The sequence below is a fragment of the Papaver somniferum genome, chromosome 4 (assembly GCF_003573695.1).
Source record: "Papaver somniferum cultivar HN1 chromosome 4, ASM357369v1, whole genome shotgun sequence".
In the NCBI taxonomy this organism is placed as follows: Eukaryota; Viridiplantae; Streptophyta; class Magnoliopsida; order Ranunculales; family Papaveraceae; genus Papaver; species Papaver somniferum.
In genome coordinates, this window is record NC_039361.1 from 30,608,752 (window position 1) to 30,633,840 (window position 25,089).

Genomic DNA, 25,089 nt, shown 5'->3' on the forward strand with positions numbered 1-25,089 from the left:
TGTTATGCCGCTTTAACAAGCTTCTTGTTTCTTCTTGGGTCCATAAACCTTGCTAAATTGGGGCATATAGATTACTTCATCTACACAATTCACAATGATAAGGATTGTCTAATATTTATGTAAACTACCAAAATTATCCTCAAAAAATATTAACATTACTAAATTATCCCCATCAATCCTTAATAAACCTAACTAACAAAAATCAGTTTTAATTTCTAACATAAAAACCGATTCTTCTTCATCTCCTCCACTCCATTTTTTCCCATTTTTCTGAAACCAAAAATCGTTGATGATCGATGACTCAAAAACGATTAATCGTTTTCTTTCTTCCATAAAATGTCGAAACGAACAAGAACTAAGTATGCTACTAACAGGAATCATCCTAGTGCCGATAATCCCGAACTTGTTCAAGCGATTCGAAATAAAACCAAGGAAGTGCAACAACAAGCTGAAGTCGATCATATCGCACAAGAGGAGGAAATGAGTCGAATCAGGTACTTTTCTATCAGCCCAATCCTCTAAACTAGGTTTTAGTAACATGCAATAGGTTAGAAATCGAGAATTTTGAAATCAAAAAATTTTAGTGTTCGCATAATTGGATTACGTTAATCACGAAGTAACCCGATTCTTGTTAGAAACGGATTATGTTCATAAACTTATAACCCGATTGTTTTGCATGTGAAAAGGAATCGGGGAACGTTAGTGTTTAAATAACCCGATTGTTGTAGCCAATCTTCCTGGATCTTATTTTGTTGGAATCAGATTACATATGTCTTAACAAAAACCGATTGTTTAGTTCAGAAACGGACTTTATATGTATATCGAGTAAACCGATTTCCTGAATCGGTTTACATTAGCACTTGCAGAAATCCGATTGTTAATTTTATATGCTTGGAATCGGATTTCATATGTATATCGAGTAAACCGATTATATACCCTGACTTTAAAAATGCATTCTATTTCATTATTTTTTGTCGCTTAAATCCGTACTCTACAGGAAAAAAAATCAAGCCGAAAAGAAATATAAGAAGAAATATGACCATGCTACTCCTAATCCTTTGAGACCTCGTCGAAAAGACGGTAAAAATTTGAATGCTTCCCACCTAAACCCAAGGGCCACGGGGAGTAAAGCCAAAGGGATCATCATCAATGACCCACCACCACAAGCGGAGCAACCAACACATGAAGAATCTGATTCCGAAACACCTACTGAACAAGAAGGTTGTGACAAACAAGGTGGTGAAGAAGAAATTCATGAGGAAGTTAATGAGGAACAAAGTGGTGGAAAGGAAGGTGGTGAAGAAGAAAGTGATGAGAGTGAAAGTGATGAAGAAGAACGTGGCAAGGAAGGTGGTGAAGAAGAAAGTGATGAGAGTGAAAGTGATGAAGAAGAACGTGACAAGAAAGGTGGTGAAGAAAAAAGTGATGAGAGTGAAGGTGATGAAGAAGAAGGTGACAAGGAAGATGATAAAGAGATAAGAGAAGTCGTTCAAGAACAAGTGCAAGACCAGGAAGTTCAACAACAAGACCAAGGAGGAGACCCTAAAGGAAAAGGTAAGAAGAAAGAAGTTCAAAGAAGAAGAAAGGAGACCACATGCCTGGCGAGCGGAAGATGTTTGCTCGCGGCCCTGATGATCCACCTTTAGGGATACCAGGTGATGGAGGAAATGTATTATGGGGTTACAAAGGCAGTTGGGCCGGCGTCGTCTACAATACCATAGTAAATACCTAAACCTTGTGCCATGTAATGTAAACATTATTATCTGTATAGTGTTTTGATTGTTGTCCATCGTGGTTGTTTGGTTTTATAGGATCACAAGCATGTCGTTCGTCTTATGAAGCCAGTAACGTCAGTGAGTAAGATGAGGCAATGGCCACTTATAGCTGATGAATCAACCATTGGAGAAGTTCCGAAAGTGGTCGATCTAGTCAATTCTACGGGGTTGCTTCCTGCGGTCAACAATTTGGGCCACCTTGATTACGACATACCTTTTTGTTCCGCCTTTGTCAAGAGATACTACGCGGAAACGGATACTTTACATCTTCCGTTTGGAGAAATGACGATAACTCCAAATGATGCGAAGTTTATTACCGGGCTAAGAATAGAAGGTAAAGTCGTGAAGCACAAAGAGTACGTACAAGAACTTGACTAAGACAAGATTTATGCATGGACCAAGGAAGTGTTTCAATGGGATGAGGAGAAGACCAAGAATGAGATGCTAGTAGGCAAGTCAAAGCATGTCCACCACCTCCATCTTTCATAATCCATGTCCACCACCTCCATCTTTCCTATAATCATGCACCACGCGGTCCACCTCCTAATCCTCATGACCGTAAATTAAAAGCTGTTATTTGTCGTATTTCTTATAGATATTCCATACATGAACTTAAAGGTTGTATTAATGATGCTAAGTGTATGCGTCATTTTCTTATTAATCGATTCAAATTTCCTAAAGCTTCCACTCTTATGCTCACTGGTATGATTTTTATCATATTTCTAAACTTTTTATTGTTTAGTTTCTTCATTTTTGATGATCTTAGTTTGACTCTTTAGTTTGGTATTGATGATATAAATTGACTAGTTCTAAGGATAATATTATGGTAATGTAAACTCCAAAAAGTAATTTAAATGGAACAATTGCTTAAAGTCTTCATTTGACATCCTTCTGTTACTGCCTTCGGTTTTGGCTAAAGAAAAAGAACTGAGGAGATTATGAATGTTCTTCGGTTCATGAATGATTGAGTGTGTTGGGTAGTTGTTGAATTTTAAAACTCTTGCAGGAAGGAGGATGGTTGTGGTGAAAACTATTAAATGGCGGCGACGGAGGTGGTGTTGATAGAGCTGAAGGAGGCGGAGTTGTCGCTGATTGTGCCGGAGGTGGTGGTGATGATGGTTCTGTTAACATCAACTAACAGAGTTAAATAAATTGAAAAAATAATTGAAAAAATAAATAATTAGATAACGGTCAACAGGTCAACCACGGTCATGTGACCCAAACTCTAATTAAAATTTTCTGGTGAGTCAATCCCAATTCTGGTCACTTTGTTGTGACCTAAAGTGAAATTTTTTTTTTTGTTTGGTCTTCCACTAAACTCTTTTTGGGGCAGGGTGAATGCATGCAGAACTTGGAATTTGAGCTATGTTTGGTGTCAAGAATTTTTTTGCCTTCCACGAATTCTTTTTCTTTTTGATTTTTGATTCTTTTTGATTTTGGATTGGGTGAATGCATGCGCTTGGATGTCTGAGAGCATCCACAGTGGGCGAGTATAACCAAAAATTTGGGATGAGATCGTAACACAGTGGGTAAAGATCAAATCTCAACCAAAGATCAAATTCCAGAACAAATATGGTCGCGACCAAATCCCAAATTCTAATATAGTCGGGCGTAAATTTAAAGTACGCTTGTTGCTGGCGTAAATTTAAAGTACGCTTGTTAACGGGCGGAGATTTAAATTACGCCCGATGAAATTTTAATTAAAAAAAAAAAAAAGAATGAGGCGGACTTTTAAAGTCCGCCTGATGAAAGTTACAAAGAATGGGGCGGACTTTTAAAGTCCGCCTGATGAAATTTTAATGGGGCGGACTTTTAAAGTCCGCCTGATGAAATTTTACAAAAAAAAATGGGGCGGACTTTTAAAGTCCGCCTGATGAAATTTTAATCATGTACCGTTGCGTCACAACACGGACTAAACCCAAATTTTGGTCTTTTTTTTGATCTTTGATCTTTGGTTTTGATCGCACCACTGCAGTTGCTCTGACAGAATAACAAAGACGATATAATGCGAAACAAAAGCTCGCCCGACATACCCCGAAAATACGCGAAAGATTACCCTTCCCAATCATTTCACCAATCGCTGAACTGAATACCGACCGACTTAAAGTTTATGGGCCCACAACTGAAAAGAGAATCTCGACCGGGATTCTGAAGGTGGATCGGTGAACTGAATCCCGACCGTGGTTCTTTTTACCTATCGCAATAATGAAAACTTATCGGTATTCTGAAAAGAGAAATTGGGATATGGGGAATTCCAAACTCCATTGGACATCGCAAATCCCCTATTTAGGGATCAAATCCCTCGTTCGATATGGTCTAAGCAAACCCACTATACGACCATTTTCTTGTCAAGGCTTAAAATTTATGATTAGCATTTTGCAGCAGACAAATCTTGTCTTCAAAGGAAGAATGAACAAAATGTCCTAGCACTACTTGCTCAATATGAAACATTTTCTGGAACTCAATTTGTTTTTGCCTTTGACCAATTTCCCCTTTGATATGCATTTAATGCGGGTTAACTTAACTCTCTTTGACTATTTCCATCCAAGTGCAGGGACAGAGTTATCTCTCGGCCTTCCTGATTTCAGCAATTCCATCCTCCAAGGCTCCAACAATTTGAAATGATGGAGGTTTTATCTACCCACGTTAAGTTGAAGTGAACCAATACATTTTGTTTTTTCTTATAGTGGAGGTTGTTACTTAACCGTACAATTTCATTTTCTTAACTTTTATTGATCTCAATAATCCCCACCACAACTCTAAAAAGGAAAATCCTAGAGATTCAAACTGAGGTGTGATGATGATGGAGATTTTCAGTACACACAGTTGGTCTAGGTAAGATACTATTATCCCAAAGAATAAAGTTAGTGAGAGAGAGAGAAATGTTGTTGAGCAGGAAAGGACAGTACAGTGGACTGAGCTGTGAACCCTATACTGAAAGAAAGATAGACAAGGTACATAGAGAGACACAGTCTATGGAAAGAGAGAGTGGCATAAAAGCGTGGTTAGCTCCCTGCTACCACTCCACTGTTGCTTCATCAATATGGTGTCTGCTTAATTTTCTTTCTTTTATGTCATTAGATTTTTGTAAACACTTTTTACTTTTTTTAGTCATTTTTATTTATAGGGTTCGTGTTATGTTATGCCGCTTTCAGTTGCAAGCTTCTTGTTTCTTCTTGGGTTCATAAACATATCTTTTACCTTATCTGTTTTTGTATGATGAAGATGAACTGATGAGATCAAGTTACATGCAAACAAGGTCTTTCCATTCGGACAGCTTTCTCTCAGCAACACAAGATCAAGTATCATCAAATTTGGCAAGCTGTAAGAATTGCACTTCAGGAAAGTTTCATGCATGCACATCTAACGACTTAAAGGCCTAGACAAAATTAGCTCACATGTTGGACGGTGAGAAAATCTTTACTTTCTATTGGCCGAAATAAGTCTTTTTCTGAGTTGGGAAAATTAGGCGCAGGCCCATAATTTTTTTTCTTCTTACCGCCAGACCCACAATTACTTTTCCCCACAGTCGCACCCAGAGTTTTTTAAAATTCTTAAAAACATGTAGAAAGTCACTAATACCCCTTCACCGGTTTTGTACGGTTACAATAACTCCCTGAAACGGAAACATTTATTTCACTAATACCCGTTACTTCTTTTTCTTCTTCATCGGTTTCTGCAACTCCATTCACAAATCTGCAGATTTTTTTTCTCCATCATCATTCGGAGAAACCAAACCCTAGAAATCAATTTCAATCTCGAAAACCCTAGAAACTACTTACAGATTACAAACCCTAGAAACACAGTTCATAAGAAATCGAAAACACGTTCATCAGAAATCAATTTAATGGATGAAACACCTTCGAAAACGCGTCTTCAGAAATCGAAACAGAAGAAAACAGGTATTAAAACTAGTTCTAATCGATGTATTCTTGCATGCATTCAGTAGATTTTTTTTTTCTTTTCGATTTTAACTTTTGTTCTTGATGTTGAAGACGGAGGAGAAATTCATTCGAAGAAAAAGAAAAAAAATGGTGAGTGTAGATGGGGAAAAACGATTTGTTGGTTTTTACGGAATTGAGGAGACGACCGTACGGAGGCGGCTCCTTTAACCGAGCGAAATGTTCAACCTCACACAGATGCACTGCAAGAAGGGAGTGCTTTGAATTCGAGAGATCAATCTGTAGTACTCCGGCCTAAACCAAGACAATGGTCGTTCCAGAGTAAATTCGGTCACAAGAGAGGATGGGTTGATCTGTAGGAGGAAAACTGAGAAATGTGTGAAATCAATGGTAATCAAAAGATTGTAGGTGTGTTGTGAATTCTGAATAAGATAAGTGATGAATGATTGAAGTTGCTCAGTTGAGAGTAATTGCTCAATTGATGAGGTGTTGATCTCGTGTTGTCTGTGAGACGTGAGATTCTTGTTGTTTCAATCATGATTTCAGAGACTTATTTATATTGCTGGAATTGTAGACACCATGATCCCATGAAGTGTGACAGTTGATGGAATCAAAGAGTGGGGAAATGGAGATAGTGTTTGAAACCAGTTGTTCATCGTGCGAAGACTTGGTCGATTTTCCATCCACTACTTTGTTAACTCCTTCAACTGATTGCACGACTTGCTCACATTCCATCGTATGTATGAACACACGTGTCGTAGACCGCCAGACCAAAACCCTAGTTAATATCCCCAAAATGACACGATTGATGTCTCGTGAACGTGGAGTCTGCAGGGCAGACATGTATTTAATTAGTCAGTTGCTGACTTCATGGGACGATGAGTCCATGTATTTGTTGAGTTGAACATGATTCTGTAAAATGTTCTGAGACTCATGAATTGAACGTGTCTGTTGAGACAGAGGTATAATTCTCACGTTGAGGTGAGCAAGTATTGATCATTTGATGAATTGTTGAATATTGATAGTTGAACCAATATTCCTTGGTTTGAGCAAATATTGCTCATCTGATGAATTATTGGTAGCGTGACCAAAATAAAAATTAATTAGTATACTGGAAGTTGAACTGAGCATAATAAATAAGAATACTGATCATGAGATCATCGTAAAGTTATTAGTATTCGAGTCGGGAATTACGATCCTTGGACTCAGAAACCCTAATTTGATCAATTGATGACCAATTGATGGTTTATTTGAGAATTAACCATGGAATGAAGGAGGACCGGCTACATGAGACCGTGGGTCGATTATGTATTGTCCATATGCTCGCGTGAGCAAAATACCAAGATCTTTTGAAGAGTTTGTGATTTGTTGATGAAAGAATGATTAAATATTGGTTTAATCATTTATTCGAAAAATGCTCTTCCGAGCCTTAGGTGATAAAACCTAATTAATTATGGAGAGGTGAGAGACCGACCAAGGGGTCATGAAACCAGCCCTGGATGGTCGTGGGATCGAATGACGATCACTCCATGAAATTCCAAAATTATTTGGAAGCGTTTTGGACCTAATATGTGTAATTGCGCAAATTAGGTCAAATCATGAAAATATGCGGGACTGGCTCATTTCGAGCCAAAGAGCCAACCTTGGTCGGTCAAGGTAACATGCTCGCGTCGTCAACACGTCCGTGTCTCAGTCCTGAGAATTTTGATATTTTCTGGCATGCGTTTGAGCAACCATTTGAGAAAATATGACAAAAATCAGGGTTTTGCTGAAACTGAGGAAACTTCATGAGATGAAGGAAAATAACTATAAAATGAAGGAATTATGAAGCGTGGGACCGCTGAGGCCAAGGCATGGCCGGCCGTCCAGTAAGCACGGTCCCATGGTGCTTTTCTTAATTTTATATTATTTTTCATGAATTTATGAAAATATCATGAAATAAAGGAATTTGTTGAAATTAAGGAGTTTCCTTGAAGTGAAGGAGTTTCCATGGGATCAACGAAGCAAATAATATTAAAATAATAAAAATAAGGGCGTGTGAGACTGGATAGGGCATGGCTGGCCGGCTTGGGCCCGATCACACGAGTTTCCCTAATTTTTATGTATTTTCCGTGTATTTTTCCATGATTTGAAGGAATTTTCCTAATTTGAGAGAAATACCATGAAATCAAGGAGTTTCATGGGATGAAGGAAATTTTAAAATAATAATAATAAAATAAAGGGGCGTGTGGGACTGGCTAGGGCATGGCCGGCCGGCTGGAGCCCGGTCTCACGAGTTTCCCTAATTTTATATTATTTTTCATGGATTTGTGAAAAAACCATGAGATGAAGGAGTTTTCATGAGATTAGGGAAATAATAATAAAATAATGAGGAACCATGAGGTGTGGGGCCGGCCGGTATCAAGGCATGGCCGGTTGGCCAATAATCACGACCCCACAATATTTTTCCCAATTTTATATTATTTCCTTCGTGCGAAGGAAGCACCATGAAACTGAGGAGTTTCCTCAAAACGAAGGATATTTGTTCAAATGAAAGGATTTTCATAAGATCAAGGAAAATAACAAAAAATATGATAAAATATAAAACTGGCGTGGGATTGGCCACAGCACGGTCGGCCAGTCGATGAGCCCAATCCCTTGGCGCCTTGGTCAATATTTTAATTATTTATTAATATTTTTTCCTATTTTGCATAGGTTCATCGTTTCGTCGTATTTTGAAATACTCGTTCGTGCGGTGATTGTTAGTGTATCATCGTTGAGTACACTTGCACCTTTTAAGCCGGGGCTTACTCAGAGGTAGCTCGGATGCCCGTGCGTTGAATATTTATTACTAACCCATGGAATTCTGCTACGAAGAACCATAGACTGAAGTAACGAAATACTGCGAAAATATTTGAATATTTTCGGAAATTCAGTGGATGAATCCAAGAATTTAGGAATAATTAACTTATGGCTCTATATTAGCAGAGCAAACTGTCTAGGAGCATTAATTATTCTGACATGAGCTTGTTGGAGCTTCATGTCCTTTATATAGTTAGGGAAACTCGTTGTTTGTATCCTGAAGACGTTATCGCTCTATACTAGCAGAGCAAGCTGTCTAGGAGCCGTCAATCTAGTGATTCTATATAGAAATAATTACTGAAGTGTTCAGTATTCATGAGATATGTCGTTGTCCAGCCGGGAGACTACATATATGCATGTACTCCGAGAGAAAGTATTCTCAGTCAGAGGATTCGATGAGAGACCCGTGTCTCAATACTCACATCTGATTGCTGGATCAGGAGTTCGTATAATTATGGGTTTACGATTTTAGCCTTTTTCGAAAATCCACCATCTACATTAAGTCCCCTGCTTAGTGAGGAAAGCTGTGTTCCTCAGTCAGCATTGAATGGTGATTTTCCGGTCATAAACAATATAAGTAATTGAACTTAGTGGTAAGTTAAGACGTTAGCGGATTTTGGTAGTGCAAGCATACCATAACTTGAATGACGATCTCAGTGGCATGATAGAGCGTCGTTTGATGAGCATAAAGTGGCGTAGAACCGCTGGTTTGGACGATGGAACCTTGGTCGTTTAGGATTCGCGGGTCGGGCCCAAATAAAGAAATCCTTGTAAAATTAGGTTTTGGAAATAAAAAATTGACATAAAAGGGAATTAATCCCTTTCTTTTTTATTTTATTTTCCACGACCAACAACTTCATCACCTCTCCACCACCTTCACGCCAGCAACAGGAGGAGAAAGATTTTTCGCCGGAGCTGCAGCTGTCGTCGATCGCCGGCGCTGTCCGACCGAATTCCGGCCACCGCAAATCAGGTAAAATTTTTTTTTGATGATGTTTATATGAGTTTCATGAAGTGATCATGTTGAAATCATATGTGTGTAGGTGAGTAGGATTTTTGTTGAAAAACCCTTGTTTTTTGAAAACATATGTTCATTTGATCGTTAGTTTTGAAAACTAACAATAATCCCTGATTTAGGAGAGATTTTTAATATATGTAGACCTAGGTCCAGTGATAAAGTTTAGTTTATGAGCTCTCATGTGAACCAAAGTTTTATCATAAAAGAAGTGAATTTTCACAAAACCGAAATAAACCTTCGTTTTAGAGGATGCCGATAGTATGAAGGAATTTTTTTTTTTTTTATATACATGAACTTGTGTCCAGGGATAAAATTTTGTTTATAAGCTTTCATGTAAATCAAAACTTTACCTTATAAAGTGTGAGCTTTCACAAAATTGAAATAAACCTTCGTTTTAAAGACGAACGACGATACGAAGGAAAAGAGTTTTTCTTTATATATAAAATCATGGTCTGTCCATGAAAAATATATTTGCATACAAAACCGTGGCATGCTTTCACGGAAAAAGGCATACTTTTTTTTGCGTGAGTTATTATTTCATGTTTTGTAAATATATATTTTCAACACTGATTTTTGAATAATGTTCAAAGTAAACAATTATTTATGATGAAATATTGCTTTAGTTTTCATAATTCCATGGTAAATGTTCACGCAGTGGAAATGTTCATGATTTTATGAAAAATCTGAGTTTCTTTCGTCTTTTGTAGGTTTCGATGAAACGAACTATTTTTGAGGTGTTAACTCTAGCATTACTATCACTATCGTTAGTGGAAGCGTAAAAGGTAAGAGTTAAGAGTTACCATTAGATGCTTGTACTTCCTTGATTTATATTTGGGCGACATATTGAAGTAGAATGTAGTGTGAACTTTACAGCTACTCTGCAAAGATGTCCAACTCCCAAGCTAACGACACTCCAAGGGACGAAATGTGTATTGATGATTATACCTCCAGAGATGAGACATGTATGGATGAGACTTCCATTGGCGAAGAATAGGATGAAGCCTCTGGAATTAAGAATGTCCCGAATATAGATGATGCATTTTTTGCAGAGGTTGAGCAGGAAACTGAGAATCATCTCAAATCTCCAGTGTATTGTCTTCTGATAATTCCCGGAAATGTTACTCAGAAGAGATTGGTGACTCCTAAGACAGTGATTCGGTTTTGTCTTGAACGAGGTATCTTCCTTTCATCCATCATAGAGTTTAAGCTTTCTCGACGACCTTTGGAAAAATTCTCTGGGTGGGTGAGACATATGTTGGGTTTCCCTCATGTCAGGGCTATGCTCGATCAGGCGCAAGTGACGAGAGCTATTCAAGCTTCTGGAGACTTATTCATTTAACATGATGCAAGAGGTATTCTGGCTCTACTTGCTCGCTGGTGCATTCCGACTCACACCTTCATATGCAGATGGGGAGAGTTCACAATTACCTTAGAGGACGTGGCTGCTTTGATGCATCTCTCAATCACGGGAAATCTCCCTGGGGATCTTTCAGATGAGGAGACTGCGGTTTCTAACATTTTGACAGCTTAAATGGAGGAAGTGAATAAGGAATTTGGCAGTAAAGGGTGTTATGCTCATTGGTTGACACGCTGATGGCCAAAGGACGAGATTTCTGATAAACCCATCGACGGTATGTTACCCATTGCTGCTTTCTTATGTTTATGCATGTCCAAAGACATTTTTGAGGACATTGGAAACTTGTTGAAACCCTTCGTGATCCCCTTTGCTATCAAGATGGCTCAAGGTGAGCAACTTTCAATAGGTAGCTTATTCCTGGGCTCCTTGTATTACAACTTGGACTCCTTGGTTATAGACTCCAGTGTGTCGAATGGTTTTATGAAGATTGAATGCTATGCTAACACAATGTTTCTTCAAGCTTTGATGTGGGAGCACTTCAAGAATTATGCACCTATTCCACGTAATATTTTGCAAGGACCGAATGCCGATGCTCGTCATATTTTTTCTGAGAAAGATAATGCTAGGATCATGCGCTGGTTCACAAAGCAACCTCGGGCTAAAACACGCCTCATTGATGTGTTAGATGATGAGTCTGAGTTTGATTTCCGTCCATGGGTGTCAATTCCTCCTTATGTTTCTCAGCCGATGACTTTCAATACTGGAGAGAGCATGATTTTGACGTCTGATGCAGATTTGAGTGATGGCGAGAGATCTTTCATGATGAGTTGCACCCCTGGTCATTTGCTATCAGCCACGTATGAAGATATTTCAGTGGAAGAATATAATATTGATAGAGCGGCTCGACAAATGGGCATGGATCAGTGTGTTCCGAATATTCAGAGGAGGAAGTCATCAGTTGACCAACTTATGACTCGTTTAGACCATACTCATGTGGAAGGAAGTAATTACTGGTTTCCTTGCTCTGAGAGATTCGCATATGTGACCCCAGGTTATGTAGACTTTTGGGATCAACAGCTTGAGCGATTGCATGACTTTGTGATGGTTGGTCAGCCTCCAGTAAAGAGTCCCCCTTCTGCTGAGATGATTTCTGGTCGACCAAGATTGAAGTATCTCTCTGGTGATAAACGAAAATTGTCTCCAGGATATTCTCAGGTATGTCTCTTCATATAATCTTCATGAAATTATGAGAACTATATTCTAATTATGCTGTTGAATTTTACCACAGGACGGTCGTAATGTAAGACCTCGAATCCGTGTAGATTTCTCATAAACTGAGGTTGTTGTTCACGGTGGAGAAGGCAGAAACAAAAGTTATAAGCTGTTACCTAATACCGTAAAGTCCCCAGTTGGTTCTTTGGTGAGTTCTTCATGCTTCTCTTGTTGTGACTTTTTCTCGCCCGCGTTATTAGGATCATGAAACCAATGTTGTTATTCTGCTGCAGAATTTTACTCCATCAAGTATCGATGGTCTTCGGTTTTCTGCTACTGAGCAAACAATTCCTGATTCGAGCGATGAAGAAGGAGCCGTAAGTATTTCTTCGCATATTTACTTATGATGCTTTATAGATAAAATGTTGATTGTTGAGGATGTGTCCAGGAGGATGTCGTCATGGAGACGGAGAGTGATGATACCCGACCATTTTCCGAGAATATAGACGAAAACACTTCCAAAGATTCGGAGCCGAATGAAAGTAATGAGCCTCTTGTCGTTAACACGGACAATCCCAATTCCTTGAATACTTCAGAGACTCCCCAAGTAAGTACATGTCCTGTATCCTATTCATAGAAGTATGAAAGTGCTGATTTGTGAATGAATGAATGAGAATCCATGTGAGCATACGAGTAATTTTGCTGAAATACGTCACCAGAAAATTTCAGACTTCAGCCATTTAGCAAAAACACCGTAGAATCTTCATTTGAAGTCGGATTTTCGCGATCAGCATATGTATCTTCAAGCCCAGAAAATTTCCAAGCTTTAAGCAGGAACCTTTTTGAGTTTTGAGCATGTTTAGGGCCTAAAAAAGGCAAAACAGTAAACTTCCAGGAGACTTTCAGAACTTTTTCAGATTGTATGTTGTCCAATGTTTCGGCCACATCTCCTTGATCATTTCTTCAATTGATTTTAATTTTGGATATGTTGTAGAGGACATCCATACGAAGAGAATGGTATATGAATCATACCTATATTCCTCACCAGTTGCTCACAGCTCGTCGGTTTGTACAAGATAGCGTAAAATTATCTCAGACATGCTTGTTGTAAAACACTCCTGTTGCGTCTTTAGACCATTCGCTTGTGTCTTGAACGGTAGGTGAAGGATTTTGATGTCATTAATTCAATTGAGATCATGACTCCTTGATTGATACATGAGAATGGTGCTTGCAGTGCCATCTTGTTTCTGTCAGTCGTAGAAACATCACTTCCGAAACCCTGGTCACGGGACCATAACTGAGGTTGCTCTCAAGAGGGGATGATGTAATGACCATGGCGGCATGTCCTGGTAGTAGCATTACCTTTACGATGATTGATTAGCACTGGAGAGACCGGCACCACGAGTGTTGGACTTGATGAAGGACTTAGCGAAAAGACCTGGTGGACACCGATCGACTATGGAAGTTATGAATCCCGTCCAAGAATTGTTGCTTGCATGTTATATGCTCCGAAAGCTGTAGGAACCTCATACGACGTCGGAATTCGATGTTTGACCCCAATTTTTGAAGCTAAGAGACTGATTTATCACATGAGAAAAGAATCACTCAATTTAGAGTTGCAGAGGTCAGCCAACGAAGCATGCACATTTGTAATTTGTAATCCCGTACAAATTTTCAGATTTCGTAGACCTGACGGTAAAGGCCATATATTTCAGCTCGTATGTCCGATTGATGCGCCTTTTTGGTATGTTGTAGAAGAGAGATAGACAAACATCTTTCTTTGAGGAAGTATTGTCCCATTCCTCACCCATTGGTACGTTTTGTAAACCTATGGCCTGAAGTGTGTTGTATCTCATTTGTAGAGGTGATGAGAACATCTTGTAGAAGACTTCGGATTGTGCCCGCCCGTCGTGCAAGCTTCGGAAAGACTTTGATGTGAAAATATTTCATGTCTACGCACCTTGATATGAATCATTAGTGCTTGGAGAAGTCCACTTCATGTGTAACACTTCAGAGAATGGTTAGTTGATGAAGCCCTAAGATGAAGGTGTACTGGGAATTCAACCCGAATTCTCCTGAACACTATGACTTTACTACGAACTGGCTCCGTCAGTGAGTCGACATTGTTGCGGTAGATAGCAGCAACAGTCTCCATTCTGGATGTGATTGTTGAAGAGAGGAAGTTCTTCAGTCGTGTAAGGGCTTGTGATGTAAAGAAGTCCCGTTGATGAAGTTTCACGGAATCACCTCAAGTTTCCCAGTGTATGTTGAAGGAGTTAGTGCCATTCATGTATGAATGATGTTGCATCTGCTTCAGAGGTCTATCATAGGATAATGAAGACTCATCGATTGTAGTTCAGTTACACTTTAATGTGTTGAATCAGTGTCGAGATATTTGTGCTGAAGCCAGAGGCGCCATTATCGAAGGTGTACTCTTTGATTGGGAGTACAATTTGAAGGATTCTTAGATGCTTGAGTGTTGAAGCGTCATACCTCTTGAGCATGTCTTAGGTTTGATCGTCTCGGCCCCAATTATCTTCTGTTGATTCAGCATTCCTTTCATTGCAGTAGTGGGATTCAACACTTGTGCAGACATCAGAGCTTTCTGATTTTGTGGCACACATGGACACTCCTGCAAGGCTATGGAGAAACATCCAAAGTGTTCTTTTCCATTCTTGGACATCATCTCAGCGATGAACGTCTCAGTGCTCGATTCGGAGAAATGTCAGATTCAACCACTTGGTAAAATACTAATGCGGTGAAGTTACTATTGATAACGTCTTGCAGAGTTGCTAGAAGAATTGAGTCCCCATGCTAGGATAACATGTGAGGGAATAAATGACATAGATATGGGAGGAATGAGACTTGCCTGAGTGCGGAACCTCTTGATGAATGTCTGTGCATTTTTTGCAGGTTCTTGCTTCAATCTCGTCAAAGTTCGAAATTCCTCCAAGTGCTCTGATAGAACATCTGTCAAATCTTCTGGATCAGAACTTTCTTCGTTGGAGAGATGTGCAACCAAATACACTTTGTAAGTAGTCATCTTATCGAATCCACGTCCTCCCCATAATCATATCGTATCTAGGATATTCCCTGATTATGTGAAACTTGGTTTCCGTAGCCAACTTGCATTTTGAGAGTGATGAAACTGTATGCATCTTTGAGCGTTCCTTCATGGTCTCTGATTGAGATGAGAGCATGAGTAGCTTATTCTCGAGTGATGCTTGCGGCTCTAAGGGATTTCAGTTGAAAAAATGTTGATAGTGGTGCCAGCATGGACCAAGGTTCTCCCGAATCCGTTTCCTTTGATATGGACTGCGGTAAGCAATCCCCAGTCGTCCATCTCCTTGTCTGTGGATGAAGGTTCAAGGAGTATTCCAGGATGAACAGACGTCTGACACAATATGATTCGGTGTTGTGAACATGTCTTTCCTTTGTGCCTAGACAGATAGAGCAATTTCACGGATATGCTCGATCAATGATTGAACTGCTTCTTTGACTGGTTGTTCATATAGTGTAAAGGTTCTTATTGGGAGAGGATTTGTGTGTACTCCTTTAGTCCCCAGTTGAAGCTATCATGGATAAACCTTTTCTTAAAGATGTGCTTCAAAATATTGCAGTTACTTGTTGGATGATTGATGAATCTATAAAGATGACAATACCTGGGATTCTCCATTTTTTCATCAGTTGGCTCTCTCTGATGAACAGTAGATTGCATCAGCTTGAATCCATAATTCCGGTAAATCGATCAATTCTTCAGTGGGAAGATGGAAGTGTGAGTCCCCGTTTGATCATTTGTTGATGCGGGTTTGAGGTTTGTGCATTTCAGGATTGGTTATCCTTTCTTTGCGCTTCTGAAGGATCCTGAGAGATTGGAGAAGTATGTTTTACTGTGGTGCTTCAGATTTCCTTTTGCTTCCTTCAGCAACAGCGTTCATGGAAGGTTGGAGGTTGTGTTGTCTGTTGAAGATACGCTGAGTATCACGAGGTTCTCAGTCTAGGTCTTTCTCTTTCCAGTAAAGCATGCGCGGTAGTTGCTGATCGCTTGGTTGCTTCATGAAGTTCCGAGAAAGTCTGGAATCGCAGATTCTCCATCAAGGCTCTGTATATTGGGATAATTCCGTTGTGTTCGTTCTCTCCTAGTGCCTCCATGAATCGACAGACGTGTTTTCGAGTGTTCCCTGTTCCGTTATACAGTGTGGACGTTGGGGAACTGTAGCCCTTCGGGAGAGGGATTCATTGCATATTAGCAGGATATGGAGGATGATGATGGTGGACAGATGGTGCATTGCCTTTCCCTCGATCCTCCATAAAACATTTCAGATCTTCACGAGTGATGAAACCGGCAGGCTCTTTTGTTGATGACTTTTCCGCAGCTTTGTGGACTTCATCATCGTCAACTACTGGAACAACTTATGGATCAGCAGTTGGAGGTGCTTCTTTGGATTTTCCCTTCTCCTGAGTCTTCTCTGACATCTTGTTGATGTCTTTGAGATGAGCGCATAGTTGATTTTGTGTTGTTACCATCTCTATTTGATTCTTGGCAAGAATTTCTTGGATCTTCATGAGATCGGTAATGGTAGGCAGATTTTCCCTGATTTCTTCGGGAGATCGTCCGAAGAGAGGATTGTTTCCAATGTTGGTTTGAGGAGAAGTGCTATCAACATCACCGGTGTTGGAAGCGGGAGTGGTTTCTATAGTACCACTATTGTTGCTAGTGCTAGCATCGTTTGTGTTAGGATTTGTAACTGAGCCTGACCTAAGATCAACCATTTTGTGAAAGTTTGAGATTGCAACTAAGAGATGAATCTTCCACTGTGGTCGCCAATCTGTAGATGGGGCAAAACGATTTGTTGGTTTTTACGTAATTGAGGAGACGACCGTACGGAGGCGACTCCTTGAACCGAGTGAAATGTTCAACCTCACACAGATGCACTGCAAGAAGGGAGTGCTTTGAATTCGAGAGATCAATCTGTAGTACTCCGGCCTAAACCAAGACAATGGCCGTTCCAGAGTAAATTCGGTCACAAGAGAGGATGGGTTGATCTGTAGGAGGAAAACTGAGAAATGTGTGGAATCAATGGTAATCAAAAGATTGTAGGTGTGTTGTGAATTCTGAATAAGATAAGTTATGAATGATTGAAGTTGCTCAGTTGAGAGTAATTGCTCAATTGATGAGGTGTTGATCTCGTGTTGTCTGTGAGACGTGAGATTCTTGTTGTTTCAATCATGATTTCAGAGACTTATTTATATTGCTGGAATTGTAGACACCATGATCCCATGAAGTGTGACAGTTGATGGAATCAAATAGTGGGGAAATGGAAATAGTGTTTGAAACCAGTTGTTCATCGTGCGAATACTTGGTCGATTTTCCATCCACTACTTTGTTAACTCCTTCAACTGATTGCACGACTTGCTCACATTCCATCGTATGTATGAACACACGTGTCATAGACCGCCAGACCAAAACCCTAGTTAATATCCCCAAAATGACACTATTGATGTCTCGTGAACATGGAGTCTGCAGGGCAGACATGTATTTAATTAGTCAGTTGCTGACTTCATGGGACGATGAGTCCATGTATTTGCTGAGTTGAACATGATTCTGTAAAATGTTCCGAGACTCATGAATTGAACGTGTCTGTTGAGACAGAGGTATAATTCTCACGTTGAGGTGAGCAAGTATTGCTCATTTTATGAATTGTTGAATATTGATAGTTGAACCAATACTCCTTGGTTTGAGCAAATATTGCTCATCTGAGAAAGTGTTGCTCGTCTGATGAATCAATGGTAGCGTGACCAAAATAAAACATTAATTAGTATACTGGTAGTTGAACCGAGCATAATAAATAAGAATACTGATCATGAGATCGTCGTAAAGTTGTTAGTGTTCGAGTCGGGAATTATGATCCTTGGACTCAGAAACCCTAATTTGATCAATTGATGACCAAATTGATGGTTTATTTGTGAATTAACCATGGAATGAAGGAGGACCGGCTACATGAGACCGTGGGTCGATTATGTAGCGTCTATATGCTCGCGTGAGCAAAATACCAAGATCTCTTGAAGAGTTGGTGATTTGTTGATGAAAGAATGATTAAATGATGGTTTAATCATGTATTCGAAAAATGCTCGTCTGAGCCTTAGGTGGTAAAACCTAATTAATTATGGAGAGGTGAGAGACCTACCAAGGGGTCATGAAACCATCCTTGGATGGTAGTGGGATCGAATGACGATCACTCCATGAAATTCCAAAATTATTTGGAAGAGTTTTGGACCTAATATGTGCAATTGTGCAAATTAGGTTAAATCATGAAAATATGTGGGACTGGCTCATTGCGAGCCAAAGAGCCAACCTTGGCTGGTCAAGGTAACATGCTCGCGTCATCAACACGTCCGTGTCTCAGTCCTGAGAATTTTGATATTTTCTGGCGTGCGTTTGAGCAACCATTTGAGAAAATATGACAAAATCAGGGTTTTGCTGAAACTGCGGAAACTTCATGAGATGAAGGAAAATAATTATAAAATGAAGGAATTATGAAGCGTGGGACCGCTGAGGCTAAGGCATGGCCGGCCGGCCAGTGACCACGTTCCCATGGTGCTTTTCCTAATTTTATATTATTTTTCATGAATTTATGAAAATATCATGAAATAAAGGAATTTGTTGAAATTAAGGAGTTTCCTTGAAGTGAAGGAGTATCCATGGGATCAAGGAAGCAAATAATATTAAAATAATAAAAATAATGGCGGGTGGGACCGGCTAGGGCATGGCTGGCAGGCTTGGGCCCGGTCCCACGAGTTTCCCTAATTTTTATGTATTTTCCGTGTATTTTTCCATGATTTGAAGGAATTTTCCTAATTTGAGAGAAATACCATGAAATCAAGGAGTTTCATGGGATGAAGAAAACTTTAAAATAACAATAATAAAATAAAGGGGCGTGTGGGACCGTCTAGGGCATGACCGGCCGGCTGGGGCCGGTCTCACGAGTTTCTCTAATTTTATATTATTTTTCATGGATTTGTGAAAATACCATGAGATGAAGGAGTTTTCATGAGATTAGGGAAATAATAATAAAATAATGACAAACCATGAGGTGTGGGACCGGCCGGGATCAAGGCATGGCCGATTGGCCAACAATCACGACCCCATAATATTTTTCCCAATTTTATATTATTTCCTTCATGCGAAGGAAACACCATGGAACTGAGGAGTTTCCTCAAAACGAAGGATATTTGTTCAAATGAAAAGATTTTCATAAGACCAAGGAAAATAACAAAAAATATGATAAATATAAAACTAGCGTGGGATTGGCCATGACATGGCCGGCCGGTCGATGAGCCCAATCCCTTGGCGCCTTGGTCAATATTTTAATTATTTATTATTTTCTTTCCTATTTTGCATAGGTTCATCGTTTCGTCGTATTTTGAAATACTCGTTCGTGCGGTGATTGTTTGTGTATCATCGTTGAGTACACTTGCACCTTTTGAGCCGGGGCTTACTCAGAGGTAGCTCAGATGCCCGTGCGTTGAATATTTATTACTAACCCATGGAATTCTGCTAGGAAGAACCATAGATTGAAATAAAAAAATACTGCGAAAATATTTGAATATTTTCGGAAATTCAGTGGATGAATCCAAGAATGTAGGAATAATTAACTTATGGCTCTATACTAGCAAAGCAAGATGTCTAGGAGCATTAATTATTCTGACATGAGCATGCTGGAGCTTCATATCCTTTATATAGTCAAGAAAACTCGTTGTTTGTATCCTGAAGACGTTATCGCTCTATACTAGCAGAGCAAGCTGTCTAGGAGCCGTCAATCTCGTGATTCTATATAGAAATAATTACTGAAGTGTTCAGTATTCATGAAATATGTCGTTGTCCAGCCGAGAGATTACATATCTGCATGTACTCTGAGAGAAATTATTCACAGTCAGAGGATTCGATGAGAGACCTGTGTCTCAATACTCACATCTGATTGTTGGATCAGGAGTTCGTATAATTATGGGTTTACGATTTTAGCCTTTGTCGAAAATCCACCATCTACAATGAGATTCAGCAATTACTTCATCTGTTTGTGTTTTGATTTTGTTTTTTCCATTTTTTTTCCATTTTTTTTTTTTAATTTTAAGTTTTGTTGTACCAGAAGCCGATGATGAACCAGAAGCCGGAAATCTCAAAAAGAAGAACAAATCTAAGAAGAAAATTGTTTCTGGTGAAATTTTCATCCTAAATATGTTTACCCCTAATTTCTTTTTCTCTATAACTTACCCACTCTTTGATTTTAACATCCATTTTACCTGAAGATGTTGAAGATGAAAAAGGAGAAAGTGATAGCGACCAAACACTGGTAAAGATGAAAAAGAAGGCAAAGAAGGATGCTGAGATAAGATTGGAAGTCTCTGGTATGCATCCTCACTAATTTATGTGTTGATTTTGCATAAAAAAAACTGCATAACATAAATATGCATAACTTGTTCTGCAGATGCATGACAGGGTATGCAGCATCAAATTAATGTGTGTAACTTGTTATGCAGATGCATGACAGGTTATGCTTACAAAAAAAACAATGCATAACACCCATTTTTAAGTGTTGTTTTTTAATTTTCATCTATTTAAATTTTAACATCATTTTTACCTGCTAATGATGATAAACCTAGAAGAGCAAAAAGGGGAAACTGCTGGTGACCAGCAACAAAAGGAGACAAGAACCAAGGAAAAGCACGATGCTGCGAAGAAGAAAATAAAAGTCGCGGGTATGCATTTACGTTCCTTCGTGTGTCTGTGATCCATTTGCATAACAAAAATCTGTAGAAAAATGCGCATAACGTGTTATGCAGATGCATAACAGGTTCTGCTTACCAAAGTTACTGCATAACCTAAGCTTACCAAAGTTACTGCATAACTTAATATGAATAGCTTATTTGTTTGTGTGTTGAAAAGATCCTGAAGCAACCCTGTCAAGGAAGTCGCAGAGATTAAAAGATCAGGTGTCACCTCAAGTATCACCTAGTTCACCTAGGCCTGAAAAACCTACTAAGGGAAAAAAGAAAGCAAAGAATGCTGCGCCAAAGGAAGTATTGGGTGATGATACAGATAATGAGGATGCCGAAGATGGTAAGATTTGCTTGTGGTATCTTCTGTGTGATATATTGTTTAATTGGTGTCATTGATTTGTTTCAATATTGATTTGGTTTGTTTCAGTGAGGCAAGCTGTTGATCATCAGAAGAAAAGAAAAAGACATGAACCCAAACAATCGAAAGACCTGAAAAGGATGAAGAACAAGCAAATCGAAAGATCCAAGAGTGAAGAGGAAGAAGAAGAAGAATCTAATAAGCAATGTGTTGTCTATAAACAAGGTGCGTTTAATTCCTTTATGTTCCTGTTATGCATCAGTTAATAAACTTCTCTTATCATTTACCTGCTTGTTTGTATGTAAAACAATCATGCTTGTTAAAAAAACAAATGCATAACATATTGTGCCTTCTTAAAAAATATGCATAATATGTAATGCATTCAACTGTTTGTTTATGTAGTATTAACTAGTAGTGCATGATACATTATGCATGGTAAAAGATGTGCATAATGGTTTATGCAGATGCCTGAGAAAGAGGCATGTGTGGTTATGCAGTTCTAAAATAGCAGTTCTAAAATGTTAAGGTGCATAACTTATTTAAAAATATGAATGCATAATAAGTTATGCACCTTAACAAATCAATGCATGACATATTATCCAGTTCCAATATTAAATGCATGACTAGTTATGTATTGTTTAAATTAGTTGCATCACAGGTTATGCATATAAAAAATGTTGTTATATTTGTTATGCATTCCTTTGTTGTTCTAAAATAGCAGTTCTAAAATGCATTTTTGTTGTTCTTTTGTTTATGCAGTTAAACCTAAAACCAAATCTGCAGTTCAAGGAGGTACTTATAGAGCAGGTTTCCTTAGGGTAGGTCACTTGTTTAGTAAGATAAAGGACAAAGGTGGTTGAATCCGTTGCAGGCTAACATGATGAATGTGTGTGTGTTTGGAAAGTTCTATAACTGGTTATATGCTGCAAACATGACATACTTGGATGGTAAGAGAAACAAGCTTATTTATGAAGTCTTTCTATCATATGACCATGAAGATTTGAATCAACATTCATTCAAGTTGTCTGAAAACAAGTCCATAGCATCAACGTCTAGTGAGCTTCCTGTTACATATCTGATTCCAAGAATTAAAGGAGACAGAGGAAATGATATTCTGACTTCGAAGACAGAGATAAACCTGACTCAGTCACATTCCCTCGTCAAACAATTTCCATTCAAAACAAAGCTAGGATTTATCAGCACAGATCCCAAAGCACGGGTAACAAAGATGTGGATAGATGATATTAAAAGGCTGGTGTTGGAAAAACTTGATAAGAAAGGTCATGAAGAGGAAGTTGTCTGCCTTATCTGCCTTTACATGCTAGTCGTCTTGTTATTTTGTCGTTCAAGTGGAGACAATTTAGACGTTTCATATGTTAGTTTGGTTAAGGATTTGGAAACTATGGACTCTGTCTCTTTTCCTGATATTATTCATGAACACCTGATTGAGGGAATCAAGACTGTAAGAAGAGACAATCTTCATATTAGGAATTGCAGTGATTGCACTATATATTCTCTTGTGAGTTAGTTTTTTTTTTTACTTTTATAATATCTGTCAATAAATATTACTTTCTTGGATACAGAATATCTTATTAGTTATTATTTTTTGCGTCTTTGGTTGGCTGAGCATTCTAACATAGATGAAATATCATCCGACATCGTCAAGGTCAGTTCCAAAGCTACACCGAGAGATGCGAAGTCGGGCTTGGCAGCAATGAAGAAAGCAATGCTCAAGAAGAATATTACATTCTTAAAGGTACCTGTTTGTGAACATTTCATGATTTATAATTGACCTTCATGAATCTATGACAGTATCTATAAATTCCTTAAAAATGAATGCATAATAAGTTACGTTAGCAAAAAATGATAACTGCATAATAAGTTATGCACCTTAATAAATCAATGCATAACATGTTATGCAGCCCAATATATGAATGCATGACCGGTTATGCATTTTTCAATATTTAAAAGGAGTTAAGTAGGGTTATGTTTTTAAATGCATAATAAGTTATGCACCTTAAAAAATCAATGCATGACATATTATCCAGTTCCAATATTAAATGCATGACTAGTTATGTATTATCTAGACTAGCTGCATCACAGGTTATGCATATAAAAAATGTTGTTATATTTTTTATGCATTCTTTTGATGAGTGTCATTAATCATGTTGCAGTATAATGAGAAATTTAGAGATGAGTACAGTGCAATGGAGATAAAATTCTGTGAACCAAGAAAACCAAGAAAAAGGAAAGAGATATATGATCTAGTCGCAATTAATCTTGAAGAGAACAGGGACAAGTATGAAGAAGCATTTCTGGATGCGACTAAGATCATTGAACAAGAAACGTGTCCCCCCGATAGTGCTGAAGCAAGATTGCAGATCATTGAAGCAAAGCTAAAAGACATGAAGCAGACTCAGGAGAGGAATAGACAGAGTGGAGTAGACTTCAATGAAAATTCGTATAATTACGTGAAGGAATTGCTCGTTGATTGTGGCCACATAGAAGTGCAGGAGGAGTCGTCAGGTGGACCTAGTGTCAATGTATCATCAGCTGAGCCAAGCGACCCACTGAGCCAAAACTTTCCAAGGAATGAGACTCTTGTTGAACTGGTATCTTTAACTGAACCACCTACACAAGAATCAGTGCCAGAAGTTATCAGACTCGATAGCCAAGAACAAACGTCTAGTCAAGGTATCCAGTCTTCACCTTTCAAGTTCATGGACATGGAAAAAGCTGTTAATCTCTCCAGCGACGACAAGGAAACAGAAACTCAAGTGGAATTGGAGACAACACCCAATATAGCAACAACACAAGAAAGACTTGAAGCACAGGAAAGAGACTTTTTTTCCGGTGGTGATGATGACATTCTTCTAGAAACTCAGAAGAAAGCATAAGAATATGTGGTGCCCACATTTAATCTGCATTTATCACAACCTGCTGCTGCAACTAAAGATGATGCTGGTGGACCATAACAGCAAGCTGAAAATCTGCAACAACCCGCTGTTGAGATACCACAACATCAAGCTAAAGAACCGCAACAACCAGAAGAGCCAGTGGCTGAAAAGCCACAACAAGTAGCTGTTGAGATGGTTGTTGATGCAGAGAAGGAGATGGTGGTTGAGAATCCTTTAACTCCTGGTGCCACACAAGATGCTGAAAAAGAAAAAGGCTATAATGAAGATGTTGAGATGGAGATAATTTCACAAAACCTGGTACCTAAAATATAAACAGATTTTGTATTTTGAAACTTTTAGAAAAACAACATAACATCTTTATATGGTATTTTTATTAATGTCGAATCAACTATGTACTACTTATTATTTTTAATCAACTATAAACTATTTACTATATTATTGTTTTGCTGTTTAATCATCTATTTACTTAATTTCATAATAAACTCTTTATATCTAACACATTTTGGTTACATGAATCTCTAGGAAGAAGACGTATGAGGGGAGTTTGTACCAAGAACAAAATTTTCGAAGAGGTCACCATTGAAGAAAAAGTCATTAGTGAAGGGAAAAACAAACAAGGCAGAAGGGGATGGGAATCAACCAGGAAGAAAGGTAAGAAGAATCAAGGAAAAGACAACATGGAATCAAAGGACAACCAGTGTACTACTCAAAGATTGTGAGCTAGGGAAGCAGCATAAGCAAAAAGACCAGCCTGATGAGAATAAAGTTGAAGAAGAAAATCCTCGTACATCTGCTGGAAGGCCGTTCAGAAAATTACCTCAGCTGGAAACAATGGAATGCTTTCAAGATTACAAGGATACAATAGAACCAGCCATGATGGAAGTACTGGAGACATACTTTGAGAATGCCAACATCCTGTAAGTACATCAA

At 38.7% G+C, this 25,089-nt stretch overlaps 1 protein-coding gene across 1 annotated transcript; it reads left to right on the top strand.

Moving 5' to 3' along the window:
• The first annotated feature begins 336 nt into the window (after positions 1-336).
• Positions 337-24,878, top strand: LOC113272273 (ABC transporter F family member 4-like). The gene is made up of 11 exons (XM_026522135.1): positions 337-494; positions 998-1,308; positions 1,393-1,554; positions 1,647-1,720; positions 1,812-2,109; positions 20,253-20,321; positions 20,413-20,511; positions 21,050-21,223; positions 21,311-21,466; positions 23,528-23,935; positions 24,682-24,878. Exons 1-11 carry the CDS (start codon positions 337-339, stop codon positions 24,876-24,878), a joined length of 2,106 nt encoding a protein of 701 aa, XP_026377920.1.
• The last annotated feature ends 211 nt before the right edge of the window (positions 24,879-25,089 follow it).

What these genes read in the sequence shown, in the direction of transcription:
- LOC113272273 (XM_026522135.1), top strand. Translation starts at nt 337, where the DNA reads ATGTCGAAACGAACAAGAACTAAGTATGCTACTAACAGGAATCATCCT. An exon ending in AGGAGACCCTAAAGGAAAAG is followed by an intron (nt 1,555 to 1,646) that starts GTAAGAAGAAAG and finishes ATCCACCTTTAG; the next exon opens with GGATACCAGGTGATGGAGGA. An exon ending in AGAACAAACGTCTAGTCAAG is followed by an intron (nt 23,936 to 24,681) that starts GTATCCAGTCTT and finishes ATGAATCTCTAG; the next exon opens with GAAGAAGACGTATGAGGGGA.